This window comes from Erpetoichthys calabaricus, chromosome 5 (assembly GCF_900747795.2).
Source record: "Erpetoichthys calabaricus chromosome 5, fErpCal1.3, whole genome shotgun sequence".
NCBI classification, from domain to species: domain Eukaryota; kingdom Metazoa; phylum Chordata; class Cladistia; order Polypteriformes; family Polypteridae; genus Erpetoichthys; species Erpetoichthys calabaricus.
In genome coordinates, this window is record NC_041398.2 from 3,617,082 (window position 1) to 3,631,922 (window position 14,841).

A 14,841-nucleotide genomic window follows, 5' to 3' on the forward strand; every position below is an offset into this window, starting at 1 on the left:
AGATCTGCAATGTCCAGTGGTGCAGAGGGAATCGGGACAATTGTGACTTGAAGTCTGTGACAGTGATGGGCTGATTGTGGTGTGGCGATGGCCGCTCTGAGTCGTTGGCTGCTGCCTCTCACCTGACTGAGCTGTGCAGTCTTTACAAACAGATTTGGGCTGAGGGCTCAGTCACATATGGAGGAAAGAATTAGCATGTGGCGTGGAGATATCTGACCTGATGAGGCCCGAGTGGATTTGACTATCAGGGTAGCATCTTGACATGGCAGAAGACAAAGATTCAGCTTCCTCTATTACTATGTGAGGAAAGACCTCGTCACTTATCATGACATTACACCGTAACGGGCTAAGGACCCTGCCTGGCCGAGGTCCATTTTATACTTCATTCCTTTGTCAATAAATCAACCCCAGAATGAATAGCGTAGACCCCCAGATGAGAGGCTCAGAATGAAATGATCAGATAGATAGATAAATAGATAGATAGATACTTTATTAATCCCCAAGGGGAAATTCACATACTCCAGCAGAAGCAGCATACTGATAATAACAATATTAATTAAAGAGTGATAAAAATGCAGTGCAAGTTATAAAATGCAAGGTGGAGAGTGCGAGGCAGGTATAACAGTCTATAATCTTGTATAATGTTAACGTTTACCCCCCCGGGTGGAATTGAAGAGTCGCATAGTGTGGGTGAGGAACGATCTCCTCAGTCTGTCAGTGGAGCAGGACAGTGACAGCAGTTTGTCGCTGAAGCTGCTCTTCTGTCTTGAGATGATACAATTTAGTGGATGCAGTGGATTCTCCATGATTGACCGGAGTCTGCTCAGCGCCCTTTGCTCTGCCACAGATGTCAAACTGTTCAGCTCCGTGCCTACAATAGAGCCTGCCTTCCTCACCAGTTTGTCCAGGTGTGAGGCGTCCTTCTTCTTTATGCTGCCTCTCCAGCACACCACTGCGTAGAAGAGCGTGCTCCCCACAACTGTCTGGTAGAATATCTGCAGCATCTTACTGCAGATGTTGTAGGACGCCAGCCTTCTAAGGAAGTATAACCGGCTCTGTCCTTTCTTGCACAGAGCATCAGTATTGGCAGTCCAATCCAATTTATCATCCAGCTGCACTCCCAGGTATTTATAGGTCTGCATCCTCTGCACACAGTCACCTCTGATAATCACAGGGTCCATGAGGGGCCTGGTCCTCCTAAAATCCACCATCTGCTCCTTGGTTTTGCTGGTGTTCAGGGGTAGGTGGTTTGAGTCACACCATTTAACAAAGTCCTTGATTAGGTTCCTATACTCCTCCTGCTGGCCACACCTGATGCGGCCCACAATAGCAGTGTCGTCAGAGAACTTTTGCACGTGGCAGGACTCCGAGTTGTATTGGAAGTCTGATATATACAAGCTGATCAGGACCGGAGAACGTACAGTCCCCTGCGGTGCTCCTGTGTTGCTGACCACAATGTCAGACCTGCAGTTCCCAAGACGCACATACTGAGGTCTGTCTGTAAGATAGTCCATGATCCATGCCACCAGGTATGAATCTACTCCCATCTCTGTCCGCTTGTCCCTAAGGAGCAGAGGTTGGATGGTGGTGAAGAAACTAGAGAAGTCCATAAACATAATTCTTAAGGCACCATTGCCTCAGTCCAAGAGGGAGAGGGATCGGTGTAGCATATAGATGATGGCATCCTCCGCTCCCACCTTCTCCTGGTATGCGAACTGCAGATGGTTGAGGGCATGGTGGACCTCTGGCCTCAGGTGGTGAAGCAGCAGCCGCTCCATGGTCTTCATTACATGTTGCATCAGGGCGACAGGCCTGAAGTCATTCAGCTGACTAGGACGTGACACCTTTGGGACTGGGGTGATACAAGATGTTTTCCAAAGCCTCGGGACTCTCCCCTGTTCCAGGCTCAGGTTGAAGATGTGCTGTAGAGGACTCCCCAGCTCCAGCGCACAGGCCTTCAGCAGTCGTGGCGATACTCCATCTGGACCTACTGCTTTGCTGGCACAATGTCTCGTCAGCTCTCTGCTCACCTGGGCTGCTGTAATTGTGACTGGGGATGTCTTTCCTATGCTGGTATCAGCAGAAGGTTGGGTGGAGGGTGCAGTACTCCGAGGTGAGAGTGAGAGTGGGTTAGGGTGGTCAAACCTGTTAAAGAAGTTGTTCATTTGGTTTGCTCTCTTCACGTCTCTCTCGATGGTGGCACCCCACTTCGAGCTGCAGCCAGTGAATATCTTCATCCCATCCCACACTTCCTTCATGCTGTTATTCTGCAACTTCTGCTCCAGCTTTCTCCTTTACTGCTCCTTCGCTGCCCTGAGCTGGACTCGGAGTTCTTTCTGCACGCACTTGAACTCATGCTGATCACCGCTTTTAAAAGCCCTTTTCTTCTGGTTCAAAAGGCCCTTGATGTCACTTGTAATCCATGGCTTGTTGCTAGCATAGCAGCGTACTGTTCTTACTGGAACTACAATGTCCATACAGATGTAGTCAGTAGTGCAGTCAACAGCCTCCTCAATGTTCTCACTATAAGATCCCTGCAGGATATCCCAGTCCGTAGTTCCAAAGCATTCTCTCAGAGCTTTCTCTGCCTCAGAGGACCACTTCCTGAATGAACGTGTGGTTGTAGGTAGGACCCTCACTCTTGGTTTGTAGTGAGGCTGAAGCAGAACCAGGTTATGATCTGCTTTCCTAAGCGCAGGCAGTGGGGTGGCGCTGTATGCATCTTTAACGTTTGCATACAGTAAGTCAATAGTCTTATTTCCCCGGGTGTTACAGTCCACATACTGGGAGAAGGCAGGTAATGTTTTGTCCAGCGTCACATGGTTAAAGTCTCCAGATATTAGCACAAGTGCCTCAGGGTGCTGCGTTTGTAACTTAGCAACAGTAGAGTGGATGATGTCACTCGCTGTCTCCATGTCTGCCCGAGGAGGGATATACACGATGACAACAATGACGTGTCCAAAGTCTCTGGGCAAGTAATAGGGACACAGACTTACGGCCAACAGTTCGATGTCCCTGCAGCAAGTGGAGATTTTGACGTTAGCATGTCCAGAGTTGCACCATCTTGTATTGACATAGAGAGCTAGACCTCCTCCTTTGTGCTTCCCACAGGTACTTGTGTCTCTGTCCGCTCTAAATGTGCTAAACTCAGGTAGTTCCACGTTAGCATCTGGGATGGTGGTAGTTAGCCACGTTTCACAAAAACACAACAAACTGCATTCTCTGTAGGTTCTGACATTTTTCACCAGTGCAACCAGTTTGTCGATCTTATTTGATATTGAGTTCACATTTCCCGTGATCATAGAAGGCACCGAAGGCTTAAAACGCCACTTTCTCGCAAGCCACTTCATTTTTAGCTTAGTGCCAGCTCTGCTGCCACAATACCACCTTCTTACCTCGTCGGGTAAATAGGGTACCACACCGACACTGGCATTTGTTCTCAGCGCTTGAAGTTGACTTCTTGAATAGGCAAGTCTCAGCGTGTAAAAATCCATGTCCACGTTGTAAAAGTAAAAGTGTCCAGGGAACGAATCCACATAAAAGAAATTGATAGGAGTGATCAATAAAAAATAGTAAAAAAAGAGAAAAAAGGTAGAAATTTATTTATTTATTTTATCTAAAGTTTTATTAATTAGAAAAGTGAGAATTTTATTTTGTCCAATTTCAAATAGAAAACAACATCAGTGACCCAGTGACTTATCACAAGTGGGCTGGGGGTCTTCAAGTTAAGCAGGACAAGTCTACGAGCTCACAATGTGGTAAAGTCAGTTACAGTTAATGTGTCCTCCTCCACTTTAAGCCCCTCTGATAGCCCACCAAATGCAGTTGTTAATGAGTTAGGTGTGATTGTGACCTCAAGGCTGTCTGATAAAACATTCAAACACTTTGGCCCAAAATGATGTAACTTGGTGCCCTCCTAAAACATGTGGCCCAATGAGGCTTGAGCTCTACTGCCACACTCACAGGTTTGATCTTACCCTCGATACATTTAGGACAATTTTAAATGAGATATATGTGACTGATTAAAGATTTGAAGTTGAATAATTGAATGCTCTGTGCATATGGAGCTGGAGTGTATTCTATGCATGGCTGCCTTCCACTCCTTTTCTGAGGTTTTAATTCAAAGGTCCTTCTCCCACTACATCCTAGGATACTTGAAAGGGAGATTCTTTGAGATGTTTTTACGTATGGTTGAGATGCTGTCCAAGTCTTCAAACCTGATCAGGATTTCTCCTGGAATAAAAATAGGAGGGAGCTGAGGAAAATTGGGGAGATTTGTTTTTTTTTTTTAATTCTAATTTGAAAGTGGAGAAATTCTGCTGCTGGGAATTTGGATCTTTTCAGCAATATCTACCTATATACTAAATGCAGCCGGTCAAGACCACTCGGGTGTAGGTTTAGTTCAAAGAAAGTAGGCAGGGACAATGTGTCACTCAACACTCTGTAGTCCAATCCAGACTCAGAGGTGACAGTTGACCTCACAGACCAATCTCCTTATTGGTTTATGGTTCTATGCTCATCTGTTTTTGTTGTTTCCTCCTAGAATTCCTGCTTATTAGTGATGCATGAAATCCCCTGTCTACACCCATGCTGACCATGACATTTTTCAGCCATTGTTCCTTCCTCTGGATGTTGTTCAAAGTCTTGTTTCATGTTGTTTTTTGTTTATTTATTTACAGTATGTTAATGTAGATTTTGTTGAGTAAGCACATTATTCTTTGTATGTGATCCTGTCTATAAGCTGCCTATGTTACGTTCCATTTGGCTTCTGTGTGGCTCACCAAGAGGCAGGGCCACCTGCCAATCACTGGCAGGAACTGCCCTTCCACCCTATAAATCCGGAGGGTCTCCCACAGTTCCTGGCACTTCATTATGTTTACGCTCTGTGAGTTTGGTGAGGTCTTGTGTTCTTTTGGCTGTGCCTTAAGTTTTTGTGATTTTTCTCTGTAGTCAATTTAGTCTCCTCAGTTTTATCGAGACTGGTGTGTGGCTTAGGCAGACCTTCTGACCACTATGTCACTACTGATCCTCAGCTTTGCACCCAAGTCTTGAAATTTGACCTGCAGCACTGATAGTCTGATCCTACCTCTTATAATTGTTTAATGAGAACTGAACATCATTTACAAGGACATCTGGATCCTTCCTTCCCTGCTCTAGCAAGAAGCATATCCACCCAACCAGGGAGGTTTTCCACACCCAAATATTGTCTGGGAGGTGGACTCCAACTGCCCTTCTTTAAATTAATAAAGTACCACCAATCACTGTAACAGATTCAAACTGTCCTTCAAAGTATCAAACTACCAACAATTGTGTCTTGTGATTAGTTATTCTTATTAGGTGACTCGATTCTTAATCTTTATCCTATTTATTCAGATTTATGTGGAAAGAGATGTGCAAGAAAATGAGAAGAGCTTCACTGATCTGATACGTTGCATTGAGGAAGCCAACAGGAAACTGACTGAGAAAATCAAAGAAATAGAATTGAGAGAAATGGAGAAGACTGAAGGAGTCATGGAGCAACTGGAGAAGGAGATTGAGGAGCTGAAGAGGAGAGAAGCCGAGCTAAAGGAGCTTTCAGAGACCAAGGACCATCTCCACTTCCTGCAGGTGAGAGTAACGCTATACAGGGAGTCTGATCAGACTGGGGTGTGTGGAACCTGAGAACATTTAGAGATAAATTTAAAAGATCTGAGAAGTTTGTACAACATGACAAGAACAGGCCATTCAGCTCAACAGACATCATCTGGTCATATTTTTTTTTACATTTCCAAAATTCTATTTTCAAAAATCTCAGCTGCTACCTTCATGTTCATGACAGACAAACGAATCTACAGGTTTTTGTGTGAAATGAAATGTAAAAGAGGACATCTAATAAAAGATGGTGCCAACTCTTCTATTTGAGCACCTTCTGATGTCTCCTTCCTTAAACTGATGAGATTCAAATCCTTCAGCATTTCCTCACATCTCAGACCCCACAGTCCAGTCTCGTCTCTTGTTCTTCTCGTGTGCTTGTATCTCACACTACACACAATAGTCCTGATGTTGACTGTGTTTTACAGACATTAGGGAGATTCTCTTCTTGATTTATCATCCACGCATTGTATGCGCTATATAACTCAGCTTGCCGTAGCTTTCTCTCCATTGTGTGGTTGATGATGGTGATGTATCTATCACACTTCTGAGCTGCTCACCTTCAAATGTATAATCATATTGAAGAGATTTCTCCCAACAAGTGCTAGTCTTTACATTTCATTTAATTAAGTTTGTCTCAGAACAATAATAATCCCAAGGCCTTCTTTTGTGTGCCAAGTCAATTCTGGACCAACCTGTCCCCTCAGTCCCTTTATCTTGATTCGCCTCTCGTGGAGTCCTGCGTGAAAAGCTCATTAAGGTCGCTAATCTCTGATGCTCCACTACACTCCACCAAATATTCTCTTATACACAACCAACAAGTCAATGACAGGCGTTCTCACCATCTAAACACATGCTGATTGCCCACCACACTGATCCTTAATTCAGATGAGTCCCCTCTTATCAGCATTACTTACTTTTTAATGTCTCCTTTCTGAAATCTCATCCCCTCTTCTCTCCTGATTCAGACTTTCTCATCTTGCTGTGTCCTTCCTGCTGATGGAAACTCGCTGAGCTTCACTGAAACTGCTTATTTATCATCTGAGAACCTGAGAAAGGAGCTGTCAGGTCTGAAAAAGAGTCTGGAGAAGATCAGCCAGTGGGTAATCATGACAAGCAAACCATCAGGTACAGCATGTGGTGACATTGTGTTTGTTGTTGAAGTCCATTAGGAGGACCAGAGTGACAATAAGAGGTTAAGAAATTTTTAGTATATAGTGCCTTTCACAGTCATTAGCTGAGTGACAACAGACTCTCACAATAAATTGCTGCTTTTAATCAGATGTTTTGGAATTGAACATTGAAATATTATACTCCTTATACTTTTTAAATATACATTCTAACATAAGTATTTACATACATTTTTCATTTGACATTTGGATTCTTTTATTTCCTTTGCTGTGCTCAGCTTAAGATTAATGAACAGAAATCTGTTTTAAAATGGCTAAGCCGGCTCAGTGCACAAATGAATTGTTTATTTGAGAACAGAGAAGACGTTAATGGAATCAAATTGAGCTCAGCGTCAGTGCTTTATAATATCAGAACATCTGAATCTGCTCCTGCTGTCTTCGGTGTCCATTACATTCTGCTGGATGGAGTCCACGTTAAAAGTTCACGTTCATCCATTTTCAGCTGTGCTCCCCCTGGGATCTCGTGTTTTATATGCCTGCTGTTGTTTGATCAGAAGTCATGTCTCCCACCGACATTTAAAAGGATTTTACAGACCAAAAGCATTTTATTTGATATATTTTGATGGAGAAGATAAGCAAATTGGAGGACTACATTAGAACTCCTCTGTCACGGATCCGTAATGAACACTTGCTTCTGGTGGGATTTTATCCTGGTGTCCCAGATGAGGTGCAACTTAATTAGCTGGCAAAGGAAGTGATGTCACTGGCCTGTGAGCTCAATGAAGACATAGCAGGAGCAGCACCCTCTCGATTCAAGATGGAATTTATTTCCTCCTCAAGTCTTGAAGATGTCCCCAACTGTATGTTCTTGTCAGAACAAAATACAAGCCATGAAACCTAAGGGATCTTCTGTAGAACCCCCATGATCAAACTGTGGTGAGGCAAAGATCAGGGCAAGGGGATAAAGCCATTTTAACAGAGTTGAGTGTTCCTAGCAGCACAGGTGTTTATGGAAGAGTGGCCAGGCAGAAGATACTCTCAAATAAAAGACAAATGACAGCCTGAGAGCATCAAGGGAAAGATTCAATGATCTGATGAGGCAGATGAACTCTTTATACAGAAGTCTAAGCAGGATGTCTGGAGATGACCAACACCCGCCTAATGCCATCTCTACAGTGAAGATGGTGGTGACAGCATCAGGCTATGGGGACAGAGTGACAGGTCAGTATTGAGGGAAGGAGCAGTGCAGTCAAATACAGAGAGGACCTTAAATAAGACCTGTGACCTTAAATAAGACTGAGAACTGAAGATGGCAACCAAGACGACTCTGGAGTGGCTTTATGACAAATCTCTGAGTGTCCTTGAGTCACCGAGCCAATGTCCAAAACTCATGGGACATGTGTGGATAAATCTGAAGATGACAGTTCACAGAAACTTCTTCTGAAATCTAACAGAGTTTGAGAGGATCTGCCAGGAAGAATGGGATCAACTGGCCAAACCCTGGAGTGCAAAGCTGGTAGTGACACTGAGTCATGAAGACCACGAAAGGGGCTTCCACAAACACCTGAATTAAGTGTCTGAATAATTCAGGGAAGGAGAAATTTCAGTTTCATTTTGTAATAAATTTGTAGACCTTACTGAGAACTTGTGCTGACTTTGTCATTATGGGTTACTGAGTGTAGATTGATGAACACAAAAGGCACATTAAAAAAGTGAAGGGGTCCTAATATGTTCTGATTATCTTCAAACTTATTTTTAATGTGAATTGTAAATAAGGACCAGGAGAAGATAAAGATTTGGGGGTACCTTAAGAAGCAAACTCCATATAAATTGATGGAAAAAGATAAAAAACAGTTTGTTAAATGATAAGCTCAAAATAATTACACAAGGGTACAAAATGGTGGCAGCGCCCATTAAGAAGAAGACGGGCCAGAAGGGATAGGGACAAAGGACAATGGCCAGAGGTGACGTCAGCTCTTACCTCAGCATGGAATTACAATCAGATAAGCTTTTGTATCGTCTGCCATGCGCACGTCTAACAGAATATTCTAAATTACATTTTACTTAATTTCTCATTTATTATTTCATATTTGTTTGATTTTAACTGTAGCTCAATTATAAAATGTGTTTAAGAATTTAACTAATATTACACACTGCTACCTTCACAGTTTCCATTCTTCTTCTCTTTTCTTTTTATTTTCAGCTCATGAAGCTCCAGTTTTCACCCTCCAGCCTCCTGAACCTCAGAGCAGAGACGACTTTTTAAAATGTGAGTTTGTGCTTTGACTGAATGGATCATCACAATAAAAATCATTTCAGTTTTAATAGAGCAGGACAGGCTTAGGATATGAAAGTCAGAGTGTTGTGTGACTGAGGGGCTGAGAGTGATGGGGGTCCTGTGACTGGTGCATTGTGGGATAGAGAGACTCAGGCAGTGAATCACCAAAGCCGTCTGTTGAACCTGAGTCTTGATGTGTCCAAAAATGTTAAAAAAGGAAAAGAAAATAAAATACACGTCATGGGGTGCACTTACTTATTTACACAACTGTATATACAGACACAGATAAAAGTGTTGCTTTAAAAATGAAGCACAACTGTATGTGAAATAAGTTAAATCTGACAAAAGTCCTCGTCATCCTCCATTCTTTACTCCACAGAGCAGACACTTTGCTTTGGGTTCTCGACTTCACAAATTTTAAACATTAACACAAATTTTAAACATTAAAATAAATAAAAATGTCAGAGAAAATTATTGAGGGTCCTTAGATGTTCAAAGAGCTCACTGGACTGTGGTGACATCTCAAGCTGACTGATTCCTCTAATGAGTGTCTCCGGGGTCTTCAGTCACTCAGTCAAGTCCTCACTCTGCTGTGTTGTGTCATTGTGTGCCTCACACTGAACGAGGACAAGAGAAGAGGAGGAGATGAAGAAGGTCACAGCCAAGGGTGGTTAAGGTGAAGACTACAAGACCACCTCCACAGAGCTTCATGTTCCAGTGAGCACAGCTGCTAATATTCTCAAGATGTTTGAGGCTCTACAGGACTGTAGCCCACCTCCCTGATGAGACCTCCAGAGTAAAGCTGACCTCAGATTGAACAGAAGGAGAGTTTAAATGGAGGAGAAAAACCAAGAAAACATCGAGACACTCAGGTGGACCTCTGAGATTAAAGGACTAAAAAGCTAAGACCACCAAGAATAGCAGAAAAGAAGACACTGGAATGTTGTGAAGTGTCTGCTATGAGCCCTGAACTGAATCCAAGTGAACATCCATGGACAGAGCTGAAGGTCACAGCTGGGAGAAAAAGGCCATCAGACGTCAAGAAGAGTGGGCCGGGTGGGCAGTGAGAGGAGTAGAAGTCTCATCCAGAGCCATAGGAAGGGCTTGATGGCAGTTATTACCTCCAAATAATGAGCGACAAAACATGAGGTGAGGGTCTGAATCACTTGGTGTGAGCCATCAGAATTTGATTTATTGTTTCAAATAATCTGTGAAGTCGAAATACAAAGAAAGTCTGCTGTGTGGAATAAGAATGGCGGGTGACAGTCACCGGGGTCAGTTTACACTTATTTGACTGAAAAGTGGGATTCGTGTTTAAAAAGTGGAAGGGGAGAAAAACTACTAGGGGCAGGTCAGTGATACAAACAGTAGAGAGACAGACGTGAAAGGTGCTATATAATATAGAGATATTAAAGTCACTATATGCTATAAGAGATGGGAAAGAAATGATGTGATAGATGGACAGAGCAAAGAGAAAGAAAGAATATGACATATAAATAAGAAAGACACTATATAAGAGAAAGATGAGAAATGAACTAAAATAATAGGAAAGACATAGCAGTGAGAGACAAAATGACAAAAAGGAAAAGGAGTTAAAGACAAATACAGTAGACAGACGTGACAGACACTATAATAGATAGATATACATGAAAGGCGCTATATAATAGATAAAGGAGGAATGCAGTGTGGTGTGGTGGTGAAGACTTTGGAGTTCAACCCCTGAGGTTGTGGGTTCAAATCCCACTACTGACACCACTGTGTGACCTGAGCAAGTCACTTCACCTGCCTGGGCTCTGATTGGACAAAGGAAACAATGGAATCTCAGATGATGGGAGTCACCGTGGATAAGAATGACAGTCAAATAATAATAAGAGATGAGAGGAAACACACTAAAGAGAGAAAGAGAGAGACAATGGCAGATGGGAAAGGCGCTATATGATAGATAGATAGATAGATAGATAGATAGATAGATAGATAGATAGATAGATAGATAGATAGATAGATAGATAGATAGATAGATAGATAGATAGATAGATAGATAGATAGACTTAAAAAAAATGGCAAATGAAGATTGGCAACTTCTATTGAAATAATTTATGTGTCTGTGAAGTATGGCAGTGGATTGATTTTAAATTAACTTAACTTTTAAATTAACATTAAATTTATTTTGACAGTAAAAAGTGTAATTTTAATAAAGCCAGTGGCAGTGTGGACAGTCCATTAGAACTTTGACCTCCATTGTGACCTTATGGTGTTTATCATAATTTCCAATGACTTCCAAATGTTTAACTTGCCTGCCTTTCTCTTCATTGTCTTTTGCCGTCCTTTAGTGATTTTAGTTTTAATGCTCACAGATTCTGTCCAATCAGATGAGCTCTTTATTATTAGTGTCTCGTCAGCACAGCTCCTGATTGGTTCTTGTTAATTGTCTGTGTTGTGCTCCGCCCCCAGTCCCGTTACACACTCCCAGATTTCCTCACTCGTTTTCTTTTCTCTCCTTTCAGACTTCTGTCCCCTCACACTGGACTTCAACACAGCAAATGGAGACCTCCGTCTGTCTGAAGGCAACAAGAAGGTGACATATGAGGGGACATGGACTAAATATCCTGATCATCCTGACAGATTTGACTACTGGCCTCAATTTTTGTGCACAGAGGCTCTGACTGGGACTCACTGTTACTGGGAGGTGGAGTGCAGTGGAGACTTCATGGAGATTGAAGTCGCATATAAAGGACTGATCAGGAAACGAGACAGCGATGAGTGCCACCTTGGGTACAACAACAAGTCCTGGTGTTTGCAGTGGTCTGATCCCCAGTACTCTGTGCGTCACAATAACAAGAGGACTGTAATCAGCGCCCCCTACAGCCCCAGAATAGGTGTGTATCTGGAATGGCCTGCTGGCTCTCTGTCATTTTATAGCGTCTCACACACAATGACCCTCCTGCACAGGTTCAACACCTCCTTCACTGAGCCCCTCTATCCAGGGTTTTGTCTTGGTCTTCACTCCAGTGTAACAATCAGCCATCAGACACCATGTGACCACTGACCAGTACCCTCCACCGGTCACTTGATGTCCCCACAAACGCAGGTCCTCTTTGTATTTGTAATTTGGGGTGAAATTAAAGTTACAGGATGGGTAGGTTGGGGGGGGGGGGGGGGCAGCACCTCTGTGATTGAATTTGTGGATAAGAATGCGGGGCGAGTGCGGCTGTCAGGGTCTCCATTATTATTGGGTTTGAGTAGCCAGTCAGGGGTGTGTGTCATAATGAGGGGCGGAGACACCTCAGACCTACAAATACCAGTCTGACCAGCAGGGGTCACTGACACACCAACAACTACTGAGGCTCCCAAGTGTCACTGAATGTCACCTCTTAAGTAGGACAGGCATGTGGTCCTGCTGGATCAGCACAACTGAAAGGCGCTATACAGACTCAGTATGGAGAGCTCTTGAATAGTGACTATATGTAGGAGCAGAGAGTGACAGATGGGACTGGAGTGTTGCCCACTCACCAGACATTTTGTGACCCTCCATTGGTCACTCAAAGGGTCCTTCACTTCAGAATGAATTCACTGTGAATGTCTGAAGACGAGGACTCACCGGTCAGTCAGATGTCAGCCATACTGACAGAGTTTGGTGTTTTAGTTGATGTCACATTAAACTTTAAACTGCACCTCCTCCTTGTCCCCAGATTTGTCACTCTTGGTACCCTGAGTTGGCACACATTTGACATGGGTGCACATGTGTTGCTTTGCAGTGGACTGGCACCCCGTCCAGGGTTGGTCCACCTTGTCCACAAACCTGAAACTGAAAAGCGGATAAGAACGAAAACGAATGGACAGAAGGGGTCACTGATTGGTCAGTCACCACACTACTGCCTCTTGTGGCCACTCTAAATATTACACAGCAATTTATACAAAAAGGAAATCTAAAAGATAAAAGCAGAAAGCATTCAGTGAAATCCTGAGCAGTGAAACATGAAAGGAGAGAATGAGAAACAATCAGAGAGTCAGACGAATGGAGACTTTAACAGGAGGCCTGAGGGGTGGGACTGAAGTGCAGTGGCGCCCTCTAGTGGACACCCGCCATATTACACACATGGGAAAGGGGGGAGAAAAGAATACAGTGCAGTGTAAAAGAAATAAGAATAAAGAAAAAACACAAGAATAAAACACCTGAAATAAAGAACTTGAAATATTATATCTAAAACTAATTAAGATTTAAATGAATTAAGAGCAAAATAAGGGAGACATGATCACACAGTCACATGACCTTCAGAGCTGACAGCTGAGCTGATTCTTCTGTAGCCAAACTGCCCCCTCTAGTGGCCACTCTCAATATTAAATGAATGGCAAGGCTGAGGGGAGGAAAGATTTGGGTTTGATCAAATGGATATTTAGTGCAGATTTATTAATATTGTCATTACCTTTAAGGACAGTGCAGCTTTGTTAGGTTATGGAAGATTCTCTATGGGAAAAGAACATTTATTTTAGTTAGTCTTTTTAATAATTGTTATATATGAACAAAATACAAATCTAATAATTGATTACATTTTGTTTAATAAACTCCCAGTGGTGTTTGGTGAATAAACAATCAGGATGACTGACATTTGTCAAATCTGCTCATCTGTGACCTTCTGACTTGTTGACACCTCTGGTCACATCTCCTGTGTTGTCTGATCTGAAGATATAACACTCCGTATTGATGATCCATTTCTTATTAGCGCTGGAAAAGTCAGAATATGACAATGGGGTGAGTGACAAATAAGATGTTGATTTGGATTGAATATTTAATTTGTAAGTCTAGCAGTGAAATCAATCATTTAGACCTGAGCAGTGCTCTCCATTCCACATCTGAGTGTCTGCGTTCTGTCACGTGCCCCTGTGTGCCCTTGTGTGTCTGCTGTGCCCTCGTATGGCCACTCCAGCCTGACCCCCCCCCACACACACACACACACACACACACTCTACTCAGATGTTCAGTTACCAATAATGATGGACATTAAATGGTGAATTTGACCCTCATGGACACCACAAGAAGTTGAAGTGCATTGAGGACTGAAGTCAGCTGTGATGTTTCGTTTTGGGTTTCATTTCTGCCTTTTTGCTTTTACTTGGTATCAATTTTGTTGTATGTATGGTGTGTTGATGAATATTTTACTTCTACGTCTTAGGTTTATGTATTTTGTTAGTTTTGTTGTCCCTCGTTTCTTTTGTGTGTTTCTTGTTTGTTCTTTTGGAGCCCAGGGGGGTGGGGCCACTTGACACTGCAGCTGGAGCTCCGCCCCCAGGGGTATTTAAGAAGAAGCTGCAGATGAAAGAGCCGCTCCAACACTGGGCTCTGTCCTGTCTGGAGGGCTCTGCTTGATGTTTTGATGTTTGGTTGTCCTTTTGGTCTCCTGCCCTGGTTTGTGATTGTTGGATTTTGGTCACTTGAAGTTTTTGCTTTTTTATGCCTGCCTTTTTATTATTTTCTTGTAAGCGTATTTTAATCCTTTCTTTAATTTTTAAAATAGTTATTTAAATATTCAGTAAGCTTTGTTTGATGTTATTGTGCCAGAGATAGTTTTAATTTTTTCGATATTTACATTTACTCACTTAGGAGACACTTTCATCTAAAAGACATTGAAATTAATGGTATACTGAAAACTCCAAAGCTTCCTTTCTTTCTTTCTTTCTTTCTTTCTTTCTTTCTTTCTTGACAGTGCCCAGAGCCTGGCGTGAGTGCTGGCGTCACAGTATCTGCGGTGATGCCAGTGACGTCATGGCGCCAGTGTCCCTCAGGGTCACGTGATGTTTGAAATG

At 42.8% G+C, this 14,841-nt stretch overlaps 1 protein-coding gene and 1 pseudogene across 2 annotated transcripts in view; one reads left to right on the forward strand and one right to left on the reverse strand.

Annotated features, from left to right (window-relative positions):
- LOC114652426 (E3 ubiquitin-protein ligase TRIM16-like) overlaps window positions 1-14,841 on the forward strand; it is a 1,019,527-nt gene that overhangs the window by 498,103 nt on the left and 506,583 nt on the right. Inside the window, exon 5 of one of the 2 annotated variants that reach the window (XM_051927893.1) lies at window positions 8,965-9,030. In XM_051927893.1, the coding sequence (XP_051783853.1) occupies window positions 8,965-9,030 (66 nt within the window). Of the gene's footprint in view, window positions 1-8,964; window positions 9,031-12,457; window positions 12,711-14,841 lie in introns of those variants that run through there. The other variant, XM_051927894.1, reaches the window with a different exon arrangement.
- The window catches only part of LOC114652555 (tripartite motif-containing protein 16-like), a 593,234-nt pseudogene that overhangs the window by 275,643 nt on the left and 302,750 nt on the right, over window positions 1-14,841 (reverse strand).